The 17,809-nt window shown below is 43.6% G+C and overlaps 1 protein-coding gene across 1 annotated transcript; it reads right to left on the reverse strand.

Moving 5' to 3' along the window:
* Nucleotides 1–4,464: 4,464 nt before the first annotated feature.
* On the reverse strand, nucleotides 4,465–15,157 carry INSIG1 (insulin induced gene 1). The gene is made up of 5 exons (XM_031615947.2): nucleotides 14,588–15,157; nucleotides 13,008–13,132; nucleotides 12,016–12,182; nucleotides 11,475–11,574; nucleotides 4,465–8,688 (listed from the first exon to the last, which is right to left on the reverse strand). The coding sequence occupies exons 1-5, from the start codon at nucleotides 14,907–14,909 to the stop codon at nucleotides 8,659–8,661; spliced, it is 744 nt and encodes a 247-aa protein (XP_031471807.1). The 5' UTR covers nucleotides 14,910–15,157; the 3' UTR covers nucleotides 4,465–8,658.
* Nucleotides 15,158–17,809: the final 2,652 nt, after the last annotated feature.

Here is a 17,809-nt window from a genome sequence, read left to right on the forward strand (position 1 = left end):
GCAGAAATATCACAGCGGAATTCACTGCTCTTCATTTGGGACAAAGAAATGGGGTGAGTTTGGGGTGGGAGACAGAATGGGTAGGAGCTCATACTCAGTACTGCTTCCACCATGCCTGGGATGGACACCTGGATGAAGCATCACCTAGCAGAGCTGGGCTATTTTATCCCAATAAAATATTATTGTAATCATAAATATTGTGTAAAAAATTAAAACTTTATATGGAACCATTCTAAAGTGCTGTCACAGGGGGTTTTGGGTGGCCTGATCCATCCTCAGCCTCATGTCTGCTGCACTGCAATGGCAATGGGAAATGGAGAATTCTATTAGAGATGAGTTAATTAATGACAATTGGATAAAGGGACCTTCCCTATGTAAAACTGTCTTTACTCATAAAAGAGCATTTAAAAACAATCTGGGGAAACAAACAAACAAACAAACAAACAAACAACCCAACAAAACACACAAACGTACAAAACAAAACAAAACAAAATCCCACATAACAAAGACTGTTAAAGAAAGACCTTGTGTTTTTATTGCTTAGGAACACAGGGAGCAGGGATGTCCCCAAGCTGAGTCCTGACTTGCAGAGATGCTCTGTCTTCTGTCCATCCTTCCCTTTCCATCCTCCCATTCCTTCTGTCCATCTCTCTCTTCAATTCATCCATCCTTCCTTTCCATCCTCCCATTCCTTCTGTCCATCTATCTCTTCAATTCATCCATCCTTCCTTTCTATCCTCCCATTCTCTCCATGCCTTCTATCTGTCCATTCTCATCCCTTCTGTTCATCCTTTCCATCCCTTCATCCCTTCTGTCCATCTGTCCCTTCAATTCATCCATCCATCCTTTCCATCCCTCCATGCCCTCCATCGTTTCCATCCATCCATCCATCCATCCTGTCTGTCCAGCCATCTTTTCTGTACCTCATCTTTTCCATCCCTCCTTCCATTCCATCTGTCCATCCAATCCTTCTGTCCCTCCATCCTTTCCATCCCTCCTTCCATTCTGTCTGTCCATCCCTTCTCCCCATCCATCCCTTCCATCTCTCCATCCCTTTCGTCCACCAGAGCTCTCAAGCTTTAGGCCTGATGGAAAGTAAATCCTTTTAATGAGTCAAATAATTTTGGACACAAGAAATTTCCCCCTCTCCTTTGTAATTAGAGCTGGCCGCATGTCTAAAATGATCTGCTTTCCAGGGGGAAACAATAATTGAATTGTTGGGAATCTCCCGAGCTTTGCTGGGCTCCAGGAAGGCTGTGAAGGAAGCTGAGCTGCTCTCTCGTTAGCGCTTGTGATGAGAGTGAGACACCCCAGAATTCAATTACGCGGCTCCTCCAGGAACCGCTATAATTATAACGTCAAGTTGTTTTTTAAAATTTCATAATTACGTTTTAGGATCCTTGCATGCATGTTTGGGATTCTGGTGGGACTGGAGGTAGCCTCTCACTGCATGCCACCTGGTGCCTGGGTGCCCTTTGCCCCCAGCCTCATCCCTTGTGACCCCACCACGGCCATTGAGACCTTCTCTGTGTCCCTGCCTTTTGCTGGACATCACTTCTGAGAGCTGTCAGAGCATTTTGTGCCTACACTGGGGACACATCCCCATTGTAAGGCCTGTTCAGCCCTTCAGAATTCACTGCTGGCAGAACTGGTTCCCATGCATGAATGTTCTAGAAGGAAATTGGGAAGAACTGTGTGCCCTGGTTTCTTTGCCCCGTGCCTCGCTGGGTGCAGAGGTCAGCCCCAGGGCTGGGGGCATCTACAGCTGCATCGAGCTGGGTGAACACCTGGATGCTCCAAGATAGGCAAATATCTGGTTGCACTGAGATGGGCAGGTCTGGCTGTACTGACTCGTGAGTGGGTTTCTGGGGAAGAAACTGCTCCCGAGAGAGAGAGAGGAGGCTGAAAAAAAAGGGAAAAATAAGCAGAGAGCAAGAAGACAAAAGCTCAGAGACATGATTTAGTGGAGGGTTGTTAGAGTTAGGGCAGTATGGTTAGCTTGCAATTGGATCTGATGATCTTTAAGGCCTTTCCCAACCTGAGCAATTCTATGATTCTAAGATAAACTGGAGGAGAGGTGGGAGAACTGTTAGCTGCTTCTCCAAAGGAATGCATTCAGCTCCCTATGCTCAAGCAAAGAGCCACTGTGTCTCAGGCACAAAGCAGGTAGCAGATGCTCTGCACTCCCACCCCATGACCATGGCCAAGGTTAACCCAAGCAGACAGAGCATAGGAATGAATCTCAGCAAGAGCTCATCAGAACCAAGACACCAAATTACCTTGTTTGATAGCACATCAAGAACTCAGCCCAGCTTCCCCTGACCTGGATCCACATCCTGGGGCCTTACAGGTCCACCTCATTGCCTGCTGAGGTGCAGGGGATGATGAGCACATCCCAGTCCTTGCAGGTCAGGGCCCATATCATTGCTGTGGCACTGAGATTGCAGAGAGGAATGCACAATGAGTGCTGGCTGTAGGCTGGGAATAGGCTCACTTCTTGTTCTCTCAGACAAGCAATTAGAGCTGTCTCCTGAAGCAGTTCCCACCCAGCAAGGAGTTCCAAAATATGAAAATTCTTTCCTTTCATATTATTTTCCAGATGTTCACTCTTCGCTTCCCTTTATTAGTGCTTCCTTTGCCAGGGTGACTCATTTAACAATTAGTTTAAGCACCGACTGTAGCATCTGTTACAGATATTACCTGTGCCTCTAAGGCAAAGCTTCTTACCTTCGTTTTTTACCCATCTCTCCTTTCCTTCCAGATCTTTAATAACATGTAAAAATATCTTTAAATTAATAGGAAACTCTGATTTCTCAACCAGGTCAACAGATGGCTCATTTGGACCTGCCTTCAATTAAGCAGGTGAAGCATGCCCAAGGAGCAGGCAGTCAAATGCAGCTGTTCTTTCCCCAAATCCCACCGCAGATCTGGTGGGATCTCCTGCGTGATGCTGCTCACTCTATTAGCCTCATAGCTCAGTGCTCAGACTTCACTTACCTGGCTCCTGGTGGTGGGAGTGATGATGCGTGTATATTTGTGCATTGCTGACTTCGGGATATCCTGATATGGGGTGATGATGGGACTCAAAATGTGACCCTCACACTATCTTGGACATTTCACATCCCTATGTAGACATCAGCTGCTGCTCTTAGAGGCTATGCGTCACCTGCACCAAATTTTCAGCTTTACTGGAATGCCTTCAATAACCTGGGGTGTGAAATATTATGGTAGATGTCTGTGTTTCTCAGCTGGGTTCCATCAGGAGAATTACTACTCCGCAGGTTGTATTTTTAAGTTTCTATTGAGTAAGGACTAACTTGTACCATCGTAAGGCTCTCATCCCAGTTGAATAAAGTCAAAGTAAAAAATGAAGCTACGACTTCGGGATCTGCTGTGATGAAACAATAAATCTGATAAAAACAAAGTAAAGTCACAAGGACTGATTATCCTGTTAGATACCATCACTATCAGTAATAGACCACTTGGACACTTTTTCAATGACCATAGTCAAACCAAAAGATTTCAGTAAGTTAACAAATGTTTAAATTGACCCAGACTTCTCGCTCTTATTTTCACATAAAAAAGTAAGGGTTGTTTTACTGCCTTCGGTGTCAGATCTCCCACAGCCAGCTCTGATGGAGGACTTCTGGTGGCACTGGAAGACACAATCAATGGAAGGAAGACTTCCTTTATCCTCAGGAAGCTCTAGGTAAGAGAAACCTGTATGCCAACCTGCAATCACGAGGAGTAATGTCAGCCCACAGAGCCTCGCATTATGGGTCTCATCCAAGCTGTGAAGCAAGAGGTGGTTTAAAACCCTTCAGACACCCTGTGGGCAGACAAGAAGAATCTGCTTGCTGTTTGCTCCTCAAGTTGCAATAATTGTCTTGCTATCACAAGAGGAAGAGCTTTTCCAGTGATCCTGCTCCTAAATGACCTCAGTTCTTAATGCAACATCTCCTTTCTGTCCATGCCCAAGGTTTGGGAATCCTCCCCTGTCCCCAAAGGGCCCTTGCTAAACCCTGCATGCCCTAGAAATTCCTTGGTGACTGTAGGAAAGGCTGTAGGTATAGCTGGGCCCAGTTGTGTCCCAGTTGGCTACAGGCCTTTCTGCATTACAGGATACATTGGCCCTGTCCAAGCTGTGGTTGTTTCAAGCCATCTGATCTGTAGTTTTTGTGTGCCACTTGGATAAGCTGTAATTCAAAATGCAGCCAGAAAAGCTGCCAGGCCTCTCGCCTGAAGAATTGCATGGTCACATCCCAACAACATGCATTTCTGCATGAACATCTCAGCAAACCATTACAGGCTTGTTTACAGGAGGTGACGTTGGCTCCTTTAAAATCCAGTTCATCATTTTTTAATTCTGGAGCAAGGACTTCAAGGGAACATGAAAAGAATGAAATTTTGTGCATTAGCATCCAGTTAACAGACATATACCACCAACAGACACATGCACACACATATACATAATGTGTTTATAGATGTGTATGTATATATATTCTTTTAAATCAAAACGAATCCAGATAGACATTGGGAAGGGGAAGCTTGGGGCATTCCTGGAGCTGGCCTCCCCTGCTCAGCCCCAAGCCATGTGGGGCTGGTTCAGGAGAAACAGGGTAGGTGTGCTCAACTTCTGTATAAAAATGCTTATTTGTAACAGGTGTTTTAGTTACTACAGGAAACATAGTAAGTTGGTGTAATTTCTATAGCACTCATCTGATGTTTAACATAATAGCACTCTGAAACTTCTTAAATAGGTGGAGACAGCCTACTGTAAAAGAAAACATTTACAGCCGGATGAAAACTTCATTGAGCAGAACTCATGCCAGCTCTGATCCTTTAGGACTTCTTGGGTAGTAATATGGGACTTATAGGAATGATCCTATCTCCTGAGTTCTCTTTAATGTTAGTAAAACCATGCTAGCAGCACCATTACAGCCTACATGCTTTGTTAACATGCATCTTTCTTATGCAATAAAACTGCAGTTCTTACCTCTTTGTTATTGATCTGTCATCATAACCTGCACTTGTGGCCTCTGAAGATAGAGCATCACAGTAAGATCTAGGGACAGGGAAAGGACTACAACACTGGTATGGGGAAACTCACGTAGTACTTCATCACCCAAAGAAATCCCCATCACCTTTAGAAAACCATTCTGGACTCGTAGCTGAAGGGCTGTGGCCACACAACCTATCAAGTTTCCAAGATAACAAGATAAGAGTCTTTAATGATCCCTGTTTTAGAGGCATGTTTTTGTTCAATTAGTCCAGTATGTAATGCTTTGTTCTCCAGAATTTTGGAGCTACTCTGATGTGCAGTAAGACTACTGAGACTTCATTTCATTATTCATCTCAATATGTTCCTGTTGCATTCAGAGAACAGTCTACGGGCCCTCCTGTGGCTAATTTAGCACCTGCAAATCCCCATGCTTTAAGCCAGCAGCTGAATAACCCACAGAATGAGTGCACAGAAACTATGCTATCCACAGGTCAAATCATACTTTCCGGGAACACTAATATGGATTTTTTTTTTTTCCCTCACCTTCAGGAACATCGTGCCCCTCCCCATCTCAAGAGGAAACCACGGGTAAGACATCCTAGTTCTCAAGATCAGGTTGAACAGCAGGTCTTTTTGTGTATCTTTTCATTCCTTCTGACAAAACCTGAGCAGAGTCTGAGGGAAAGCAACACACCTGGAGGATTGGGGCCATCCTCAGCCTGGAGCTGTTAACTACTACTGAGCTGGCATGGAGCACACACTCAAGCTGAACAGAATGTAGGCTATCTGAGCCAAAGCAGCTTAAGCAGCTCCTAGCTAAGGATGCTCAAGTTCAGCCAGCACTGCACTGAAGCAGACAGATAACAAAGCCATTCAACTACTTCCACTAAGAACAGCAGCTTCTAGAAGCCTGAGATATACATTTAAGTACAGTAAAACTGAAGGCTTTTTGTTTAAGTCTGCAAGCTGCTATCATGCCTAATTCACACAGCATTTAGCAATTCATCACTGCAGATAACCAAGCACTCCAGGAAACAGTATGTTTACCCTACACTGTTCATATTTTGTTTCAAATCATGAACATTGCTATCTTGGAAGACAATGGCAATAGTGTTCTCCTCCCCAGGTCACATAGCAGTAACACATACTTACGCCACTTTCTTGGCAAAATAGCAAAGCTTGTTCTTAAACTTTATTAACCCAGGCTGGAAACCCTTCTAGAAGTTAATCTTTCCATGTTCAGTTTAGATTTTTTAATACCACTGAGTATGCATGACTGAATATTAGTTATGCAACCATAACAACTGTCCTTTTCAAGAAAGATTCCTGCATAATGTGAATACAGAGAATCCAAGGCAAATATGACTTGATCATAAAACTTTAATAGTAAAAAAAGTGTAAAACCAAACACACTGCTGAAAACTTACTTGTAAGAATGAGAATTTAAGTGTTCAAATTCAGAATAGTGCAAATTTTCTTCACTCCTCTCCTGTCGCTTCCAAACTTAAATCACTTTGGTTCAGATACTTAGAAGTATTGGCAAGAAATGAACTTCTGACTTACATTTTTTGGCTACGGTATTTGTAACAGAGATTTAGCTTGTCTTTGCAAATAAATACTTCGTTATCTATCAGTTATATGCAAAGATCACAGTCATCTTTACTTACATCTGGTTTTATCGTTTTGAAAAATGGTCTCTTAAGACTGTAACAAAACTGTCTTTCCAGCAGGCAGCATATTTCTTGAGATATCTGAGCTGATCCAGTCCCAACCAAGGACCTAATCTCTTCAAGTGGTCCTACAAAATGTGATTTTTTGAGTTTTAAGGGTTTGAGGAAGGATGAAAGGATCTTATGCCAGTGAAAATTACTCTTAACTTACACCAAGCAAGATTAGAATTGGGGTCTGTTTTGTAATACAGCCTTTGTACAAAACTCTTCCTATAAAAAAAAAGCACAAGCAGCAGCTATAGCATTCCCTTTGAAGAGTGAAAACAGCCAGAATGCTGCTACTTTGCCTCAACATCTTTTCGGATGGGCTGCTCTTTAACAGATGCCTCTATTTATATCTGAAGCCATGTAAGATTGGAAATGAACACACACACAATAATTGTAGAATACAAAAAGGCAAATGCATAAAAGTTTACAAGTACACCATAACCACAAAACTGGAGTATTTCTAAAAATTTGGGTTTGATGAAAAGTACAACAGAACTAGTTAAATAAATTATTGCTCCATTTGACTCCATGCAGCATTGAAATGAACTCAGAACCCTTTTCTCTTTAATACGTCATAATAAATGACCACTATTGAAGAGAATATGAGGCTCAGATTTTTACTGTACATTGCACTTTGATTTTAAGACCTAATACTTGCTATTTAGGTCCACTGTGGTCTAAGCTATGAAACGAATACATTGTGCTCACAGAACTAAGTATTAAGAAACACCAAATGTTTAATGTAGTGACGTAAGCACTTTGTTGTTGTTTTTACTTATTTTTTTATACAAGGCAATCACAGATTGCAAGTTCCATAGGGTTGTGATAAAAATAAGCAGTGATCTCTTAAAAACTGAGCTGAGTAAATAAGCTGTTCACTATTCTTCACACAGTTTATATCACATTTTATATCACATTTTAGGCCTGCTTTTGTTTCTAAACACTTCAAAGCCCTGACTCAAACAGATGCAAGATCACACACAGCCTGGGAGGAAACCCCAGGAGCTGGGGGCACATCCTCAATGGCCACAAACACCTGTACCACGCATAGCTTTCAGTCACACCAGACATTTAAAGTAAGACTGACTTTGGTGAGACACTGAAACATATGCTTAATTTTAAGTTGAAATAATCACCCACACTTAAGTTCTTACTAAATTAGGGCCAAAACTAAATATGCTCAAGTCTGACTGCAAGCTTGGGAAGTAAGCAACCTTTCAGTCAGAATTTCTTGATAAAGTTCACCTTGGAATAAGATTGTCTCCAGTGTTCACCTATGATACAAGTAATTTATAAATTCAAAACCAGGTGACAGTCTTTCATCCCTCTGACTCCTTCACCACCAAAGACAAACTTAATGCAGCATTACAAGTAAGGGCTTGATTCCTTCATAAGACTCCTAAAAGCATTAGTGCAATGCCTCTAATTGGTTTCGATCACTCTTATTTTTAAATAACCCTATATATTTTTTTTTTTTAATAAGATTTGGATAAATACTATTCCTATTAAACCATACTTCATCATTGTTAAGCACCATCGATCTACTTCCTTTGGGCACTGATACAGGAGCTTGTAATTAAATTTCAGTTTCAAGGCTTTAAAAATATGGCAGCTGCTTCAATAACTTACATTGGAATCTAATACTTGGAAAACTGCCACTTAGCCTGAACTCTTGTATTCAACTTGGTGTTAAACTCCTCCAGAGAACAGCCATATGCAAATGCTTATGCAGTAAATCAGGGTAAGATTTCAAGATAAGCAGTTAATTTCACTTGGCTATTCTAAGAGTGGATTAATAATTTTTTTCCCCCCACAAGTCATTTGTGCAGTGAGCCCATAAAGAGATTATTTTTTTGCTAAATAATCTTCAATTTAAAACAGGAACACATCTTCTTAATGTTGCTCTCACACTGGCACCATGCTTTCTTCTCCGAGGATTTAGTCATTGTGTGGTTTCTCTGGAATACCCTATGAACATTAAAAAAAATAACCAGAAGTATGTTAGATTTTAATACCACATGAGAAATTATTATATTATGCAGTATTTTCTGTGACTAAACAGTCAACTAACTTCAGGTAGGCTGACAATGATCCAGCACATGTGACTTCCTGTAAGAGCCCAGTGAGGACATATGCAGCTTAAGTGCAGACAAAACAAAAGTCACTATGGTTCTGTGCATTCTCAATTCATTCATCTGATAAAAATCAGTGGGATTGTGTTAAGACTTCACTGACAATCCTCCCCATCTCAATTTATTTTTCAGCAGGAAATGCACAGCACTTACTAGACATCAGTTTCAATTTTAAGGACTCTCCTTCAAACTGTCCTCAAAAGTTACTGGATTTTCCAAGCAAAGCCTGGTATCAGACAGACCTGCTCATTCCTTTTCCAGTATGAAATCCTGTAATAACGTCAGTGTAAGACAACATTTAACCAGCTTTTACTTAAAGCAAAGCTTGTGGCAAGTTTTTCCTTATTCTATTTCCAAAATAGAAATAGCCATAAGTACTGAACGTGTTCATAGGTCTGCAAACTCAAGCACTAGCAAGCAATAGCTACTCTTGAGGTGGGTGTTTTAAATACCACTCTAGTGTACAAGACATTAAGACTGATGGTTACAACTCAAGATGTTGCCTCATTACCAGAAATGTATTTCAATATTAAAAAAAAAGCAAACTTCAAACCACTGTCAGCACCATTCCAATTTTCCCAATTCATTTTCTAACAACAAAAGACAGACAGGAGAAGCAACTTTACCCCATTAAGATACTTTCCAAAGGTGCTGTTTCCTACTCTACATACATCCAGCACACATCTGTTCTTTGATTCACAACAGTCAAATGCAGCCCAACAGCTCAGAGACTACAGTAGAATATATCTAAAGTGACCCTTCCTTCACATTTAGTTTGAAGTGGTAATACTGCACCTTCTTGCCACCCTTACAGTGGTGAAGGAAATCAGATTGATGCTTTTAGGTCATTTCTACAGAAGAACCTAGCAGACCGAGTTCTACTTCTGTTTCAGAAGTGGTATTCTTCAAGCTTCTACCACCATAAGCATTCCTATGAAGTTGCTGGGCTTCCCAAACTTTTTCCAGATTAAGTAATGGTAACAGAACACATGAGAAGATGCTTCCAGATAACCAAAATAGAATGCTTTGCCTTGCCAGCTTCCCTCCTTTGAAAGGAGGGAGTCAAGCTGGACAGAGGAGCTACAGGCAAAAGTCAGTCTTATTTCAACTACATTCAGGTGAAATGCCAGGTGAACAGGGCAGCAAAGGAATATAGAAAATAGAAATCTTATGTGCTTAAATTTAGTTTCTTCATTGAGACTTCCTTCTCTTCCCAACCTAAAAAACATGGCAACTGGAAACGCTGCATATACCATTACAATATACAGAATTGTAGCGTAGCGCTGACTGCAGAATTTTAAGACTGTGTGCAATAAGCAAGGACTAAATTTGCTATTCACATCAGGTGAGAAAGTTTATTAATATATTTTATTTATCAAATTCTACCTCCCCCCCATGTTTAGCCCTAAGGAAACAGAGCAAAACCAGACAGTGTGAACGGCTGTGATTTGAAAGAATTTCAGAGTAAAAACTAACTGAAGACTATCGCTGGGAAATCTAACTTGGGATAAAGCCAGTGGGAAATAACTTTTAGAACACTATTAAGAACAGAAGTAGACTTGTCCTTTTTTTTGTATACAAGAGGTAACTTAATTTAACGTAACTGAGAATCAATATTAGAGAAATTAAACAGTTAACATGGCTTTTTTTCCCCCCCCACCTTGTCTGTAAGACAGTCCACCTACAGTATCAAGTTGTGACTGGTCACTTTAGAGGTATGCTAGTGTCTGTCTGTTGAGTTAGAAAGGTTAGATAGAAGGGACTGAAAGCCTGCTTAAGGCAAGGCAGCCAGTTTTAGACTAATCTTCAACTTATTTGTGGTTCAGTCCTTTTTTAGAACTGAAAGCTTCTCCCTTTACTAAACAAAGACTGGTATTTTTGTAACTCCTAGGTCTATAAAGGCCATTCTTTCAGTAAAAATTAAAGACACCCAAGGCACAACAGCCTTTGAACTGGAATACTTGAAGAATATTTTTCAGAATAAAGAAATTATGTAGCAAAAGGCAAAAAGGATCAATGAACTATTAATTATTACTATCCAGTGTAATTTAACAATCAGGCTGAAAGCTGATGTACAGTCAGGTTTACTGTTAAGTACACTACAAGAGAACAATTACTTAAGAACCTAGCAGGTAAGATACCACTTACACTACATTATACCATTTGTGGAGTGATACTTGAACCATGTATGAAATGACCAGAAAGAGCATATTTAATTCCAGAGTGGTGGAATTTAATGCTTTATGAGGATATATTTCCTCCACAAAAGAAAAATGCTTTAGTGAATGATTAATTAGAGCAAGCCTATCTGCCTCTCAGCTTTCTAGCCACCTTAGACACTATGTCAACTGCTAACAGAAAGGCAGTACTTAAGATGCTGATCAGATCTGCTATACAGATTCAGTTCTTATTTATGCTGCTGCTGGAAAAAAGTTTTTATATGGAAAGGTAATTCCTACTCTACTGGTAACACAGGTTATGTTTACATTTCAGCTCTTTTGAAGACACCTATTCATCTCTAAATCTGTGAGTCACACCCTTAGAGGCATAGTTTGTTCTTGGATTATGAATGACAGAAGTTATTTGGACTGTTAAAGGAAATGCTAATTACACAATAATTACCATAGCCAGCTGGCGTCCTATGTTTCCTACAGTCACACCTCCTGAGAAAAATATACACGGAAGCCAAGAACGGATGTATAGAAAATCTGGGGATGTATACCTGATAAACAAGAAGAAGTAAGTTAGAAACAAGGCATTATCATCTCCTTATGTACTGTTAACAAGATGCTATAGATTCTTTCACCAGGCACAGCAGAGAAACAGGAGAAGAAACAGCAAGACCAAATTAAATCTGTTAACTTGAAAGTCTTAAAAAAGCAAGGTCTAGCATTTCTTTCTCCTGAGAGCAATTTAACAATAGACCAAAGTCAGGAGAAGTTCAGTTTCTTAGATGTATGCTGAAATAACAGCTCAGTTTGAAAGCTACCTCCCTCCCCACTCAGTGCTCAATCTACTAATTGTCATGTTCTAAATTAACTGCTTTAGACATAGAAAACACTTTGTTATAAGAACACGCCAAGAATGTTAATAAGTAGCTTCCAATACCTGTGCACTCATTTTTATTACAAGAGTTGAAGTACTACTTTAAAGTGTAACTTACTGATAAACACCATTATATACAAGGAACTGGGTTATCAAAGTTGCTACAAATGCTATTGTAATTCCAAGTCCGAGGCCACTTCTTGAACGATCAAACGTCCACCAAAGACCCAGTGATAAGGCTGCAAGAGTCAGGGACAGCTGGACGTTGTTGGCAAAATCTAGTTTCTGGAAAGAGATGTTAAGGACAATCCTTTCAAATCTGCTAACATCCTATTCAAATGGAAAACAAGTGTAATTTTACATTTCTAGATACACTACATTAAGAATCTGGTTCTCACACCTGCTGAGCAATTACTCCCCTTGTTGCCTTTATGCTTGCACTCCAGTCACACTGGCTTCTGTAACACTGAGCATCTAAAGAATGCACCATATGGTAATACATGCAACTTCCACGAATTTTCCTTTTTTTTTTTTTTTTCTTTTTATCTGAAATAACCCAGCTACCCCTTCCTAATTTAAGTTTTCCACTCAAGTCATAAGCATTCAGCACACAAAAAAACCCCACATTCTTACTGAAGAACTTAGTGCATCTCCCATCCCTGGAAACATTCAAGGCCAGGCTGGATGTGGCTCTGGGCAGCCTGGTCTGGTGGCTGGTGACCCTGCACATAACAGGGGGGTTAAAACTAGATGATCACTGTGGTCCTTTTCAACCCAGGCTATTCTATGATTCTGTGATCTTACTAGTTAAGTATGTTAACTATTAAATACAAACAGCACACAGATTAACTTGTGTTGTTTTTATCTTGTTGCACTCAGTTATACCAGACACAGAATGATGTCTGGCCTTCTCCCATCCCAGAACCCCATAACTACTTCAAAGTTAACGGTGGTGAAGTATCATAGAGCAACCACTGCACTGTATTGCACGTTTCTGCAGTCCAAAGTTGTCCTCTGGCAACAGCATTATCATTACCTTCGTAACTCCCTCAGGTGAGCTCATGGCAATACAAAGAACATGTCAAGCAACAAGAACTAGGTGAAGGATACAGCACTTGCGTGATTAATGCCAACAAAAACTGCTATGCAGCGCATCACGCTCGCCCACTCTCTTTTGAACTTGTGTGGTTCCCCAAGGTGGCTGTCAATGCAGGGGTACAGCAGGCCAACAACAGCTGCAAGAGAAGCAAGACAATATATTAACCATTATACAGTGATTATTTAAATACTATTAGATATTAGCTTGCCAAACAAGTGTTTGACTAAGCATTATTAGTAGTAACCCATCTAGTACAGTACTGTAAGCCTGGCAAAGAAAAGACAGTTAACAACCTTAGATATTCACTTCAGGAATGAAAAAATAAAAGCCTCAGACTTTATAAAGAGATGTTCCATTTGAACCTTTAAAGCAGAGACGTATGTAGTGCAATATTAAGGTATCTCACTTCAAGCTCTTTTTCTTCCATAAGCATACATCATTTCTCACTCTGAGTAAACACTTGCTTTGCTCCAATAAAACAAAATCAAAGAGCTTAATTACAGAGAGGAATAGAATGCATCTTTACTGCTTGTGTGCAGGATATCTCCTTTTATTAATTTATTGCCTGTGAATCAGGCCCTGAATTACTATTTGCATAGACTGAGAAGTTGCTTGGCAGAGCTTCTTCCCCTTCTGCTGGGCTCTAACTCAGCCTATGCTCCCAATCCACCCCACATGAGTTTTGGTATCTAATAGAAGCAGGGTGGAAATTCAGGAAGGAGCTACCATCAGCCGCAGCCAGTTATCCACCCACCCTCTTAGCCAGGCAGAGTTTTACCCTCAAACTGCCTTTTCAGTATGAGAAATGGTGGCAGAAGGAAGAAGAGAGGCTACCATGAGCTTAGCTGTATGTCTTAGAATAGCAAAACTGGTCTCTGCTAGCAGCTCCATGTGTTGACAGAAGGCTCAAATGAGGCACACAACCTCACATTATGTGCTTCCTCCACTCAATCTTCAATCCCTAGAAGAAAGAGCTTCCCTGTGCAGTAGAATATAAGACATATAGTAGGACATAAGGCAGTAGAACTAATGCTTTAAGTTTCGTTTCTTGATGTCAGTAACCAGACTTTTACTTTGAGATAGCAGCTAATAGCCAGAGCTTAACGCAAGCACGATAAGACTACCAGACAACTATCTTACGGCAATCTTTACTACACAGCTTATCACTCACGCAAGCATATCATTCATACTTTCAGCAGGGGCACAAACAGCACCACCAAATGATAAACAAGGCACGAAAGGCTTGCTGAAACACTTCCAGCACCGAGATGACGGCGCCCTGACACCCCGCGCTCCCACCCATCCCAGCTCCCCGCACCCCGTCCCGGCTGCCCGCACACATCGCAGCCCCGCACGTGACTTCCTTGTTGTCGGCCCGGCCCGTGGCCTGTTGGCGGCGGCAGCCAATGAGAAGCGCCGCCTGCGCCTCACCAGTTCGGCGGCGGCCAATGGCGGCGCGAGGGGCGGCGGCGGGACGGGAGCGGGGAGCCCCGCGGCGGCTGCGGGCAGCGCGATCCGACCGAGGGGCGTCGCACGGAGCGGGACAAGGCGGCGGGGGGGGGGAGGCGGGGGAGGGGTTGCGCTCGCTCACCTGCCGCGGTCCCGCAGCACGGCGGCACCCACCAGGCGGAGGAGAAGAGCGTGGCGATGACCTCGTCGGGAAATAGCGTGACGTTGCGCTGGATCTGCAGCAGGTTCAGCACCAGCGCCATGAAGGCGCCCACCACGAAAAGCACGACGCTGCGCTGCACCAGGTGCTGCCTCCACGTCGTGCCGTCCCGCACCGCTCGTCCCGCGCTGGGCGACGGGCTCCGCATGGCGCCCGCCTTGGGGGCCGCTTCCCCGGGCCGCGCCGCGTGCCGCGCTCGGGCCGCGCAGGAGCAGCTCCAGGCGCCGCTCTCCAGCCGGGGCATGGGCCCGGCCGCGCTCGGAGATGGCGGGGACAGCCGGCAGCGCGGATGACAGTGACAGCTGCAGAGCCGCTGCGCTGCGCTGCACCGCCCCTCCCCGCTACCGCCTCTCACCTCAGCCCCTAAGGAAGGCGCAGGCCGCCACCGCGCTCGCCGCCCGCTCCCGGCGTAAGGTTTATAACCGCCGGCAGCCGCCGTCACGTCACCCGCCGCCGACCTACCGGCGGCAGCGCCCGGCCCGCCGCCGCTCCGCCCCTCCCCTCACGCCGCGCCGAGGGCGGGACCGGGCGCGAGCGCCGAGCGCGGGAGTCGCGCGCCGGCCCCGGCCGCCCGCCCAGCGCTGGGGTGAGGCGGCGCGGCCAATGGCGGGCGGGCGGCTGATATGACGTGCGGGACACACCACGCGCCCGCCCCGCTCCTCCCCCCCAGCCCGCCGGGTGACGGCCGCAGCGCCGAGCGGCCGATGGAGGGCGGGGCGGTGAACGCGGGGAGCGTTGCTGGACGGGCTGTGGATCCGCGCTGCACCACCCAAACCCAAACCCGGTGTCTGAGGTCACTGTCCCAGCGCTCCCTGTGAGGAGATGTGTGGCCAGGCGGCCTCCCTCAGCCTGCTCTGCGCCCAGCAAACCCAGGGGCATCTGCTGCTCCTCACACCCCTCGCCCTCCGTACCCTTCATACCCTTCACCATCTCCGACACGCTGTGACAGTTTTATGTCCGTCCATTGCGGCACGCAAAACAGCACACGGTGGTGTGCAGTGGTGGCTGATGGTGATGGTGGCAGTGGTTGGGGTCCTCACAGGCTCGTCTGCACCTCCACACTGGGCTGTTACCTCAGGAGGTGGCACCTGCCCCTGTGTGGTGTCTCCTGAAGGTCAAAGGATGGGTACTCCTCCATAGAATCATTAAGGTTGGATAAAACCTTTAAGATCATCGAGTCCAACCATCATCCTGTCACCACCGTGCCCACTAAGCCATTGTCCTCAGTGCCACACCTACACACATCTAAAATGGCCGTGCAAGGAGATGCTGCCAAAGCCTGGTCAGATCACGCGCTCAAGGCCGTAGGGTGCCCAGGTGGCTCTGAGCATCTGTTACGTTTCCACACTGAGAACTTCAACAGCTGCTGCCCCAGCAGTGCCAAAGCCTGGGCCAGGGTGCACCCAGCCCAGCTCAGTGTCACTGAAATGCAGCTAAGTGCAGGTCCACCCTCTGCAGGGGTCCGGCTGAGCAGAGATGGTTGTCTAGATGCTGTACATGATACCCTGTCTAGCATTAGAAAATGTCTGCGTAGCTGCGGGGTTTCTTTTTTCAGATGTCATTTCTCCAGGACACACTGGGACTAGTGTGTTGGTACAGCAAGAATAACCGTGTTTCTTGTTTATTTAGCTGGCCTCACTGGAGCCAGCAGGGCTTCTTTTTCACACAAGGCATGCCCTGCTTGCAGTTGGAAAGAGCACAGGATCTGGTGCCTTCCTGAGCGATGACACTGAAGATTTAAGAATATCTTTGCAGTTGCTGCAGCAGCGAAGGGCGGAATGATGGTCTGCATTCAACTTGGTTGTACTTAATCAGTGTGTTCAATGTAACAAATGTCAGTAAAACATGTGGAAAGAAACAGGTCTTTTGTATATGGTAAAGTGAAAAATCAACCTAGGATATAGTTGTTCCTTCTAATCTCTTATCAATTCCTGCTGGTGTGCAAAGAGTTAGGGTAGCTGAGCACACTGTGTAGGGCTCCTTTGGACTAGATACTTGATTTTGTAGTGGATGAAGTGTTAGTGCCACTGCTGGATGGGGCAGAAAAGCCAAATATTTTCCTGTTAATAGCAACCTGGTGTAGGGAACCTGCTTTGGTGGGGATTTGGACTCAATCATCTCTGGAGTTGCCTTCCAACCCCTATGATTCTTGATTCTGTGATTCTGTGACCAGCTTTGGATGAGTCCAGGTCTGCTTCCTGGATTTTACTGCTGGACTGCCATATACGTGTTCTCTGTACATGGCATTGTAAATGTTCAGTTTCTATTTTTGTTTTATTGCAATAGTATATTGAAGTAGCATTTTTTTTGTTGTTGTTGTTGAAGGGAAGGTAAATTAAAATATCAATAAATAGAAAAAATCTTTCATTTCAAAGGTGTCACTTTACTGTTCACTGCTTTTAGATTGACTATAATGTTGATTAAGCAGTGACTGAAGAGCTGTCCTCTGCATAAACACTGCTGGTATGGCTTTGTCATAGTGAAATGGAACACATGGACGCTCTGCCACATATGCCAATAAAATGTGGATGTGCCCATGAATTCAGAGTTTCTGCTTGCATCTTGGAAGAACATGCCTTTTCCATCTTCCTGCCTCACCATGCATTCTGGTGTCAGCGTACATAGTTCTGTTTGTATCTTACTCTATAAGTTACTCACATTGCAATTGTGTTTTGCACTGCGCCACTCATTTCCTTTTCTTCATTTTTTTTTCCCCTGAACAAATGGACATTAAATGCAGTAAGTTTAAATTAACTTTTTTTTTTTTTTCTTTTCTTTTTTTTCTTTCCCCAGGAAAGACAACTTTACTCTACTGTCAACATTTTATGATTTCCTCTGCAGAAACATTTTATTTGTTCCAGGAAATCACATGCAGATACAGTGCTTCCCTTCACAGCAACCAGAAACATGTTTTGAATTGACGCAGGCAATTTATCCATATTCCTAGACTGCTAATCACTATTTTCAGCAACTCTGAATTCTAGAACTCATTCCCTGGGAAATTTTCTTTCCTGATGAATCTTCAAGATTTACCAGCAGGACTGCAGATCTGACATAAAACAACCCATCTTTGTAAGAAATCTCTTTCTGGAGTTGACTTCAGGGAAACAAACACTAAATGATCCTTGCTTGTGCTACATCTCT

This window comes from Phasianus colchicus, chromosome 6 (genome assembly GCF_987193195.1).
Source record: "Phasianus colchicus chromosome 6, bPhaCol1.hap1.1, whole genome shotgun sequence".
NCBI lineage: Eukaryota > Metazoa > Chordata > Aves > Galliformes > Phasianidae > Phasianus > Phasianus colchicus.

What these genes read in the sequence shown, in the direction of transcription:
- INSIG1 (XM_031615947.2), bottom strand. Translation starts at nt 14,909, where the DNA reads ATGCCCCGGCTGGAGAGCGGCGCCTGGAGCTGCTCCTGCGCGGCCCGA. An exon ending in GTGCTGCGGGACCGCGGCAG is followed by an intron (nt 13,133 to 14,587) that starts GTGAGCGAGCGC and finishes CTTCTCTTGCAG; the next exon opens with CTGTTGTTGGCCTGCTGTAC. An exon ending in TAGGACGCCAGCTGGCTATG is followed by an intron (nt 8,689 to 11,474) that starts GTAATTATTGTG and finishes TAATGTTCATAG; the next exon opens with GGTATTCCAGAGAAACCACA.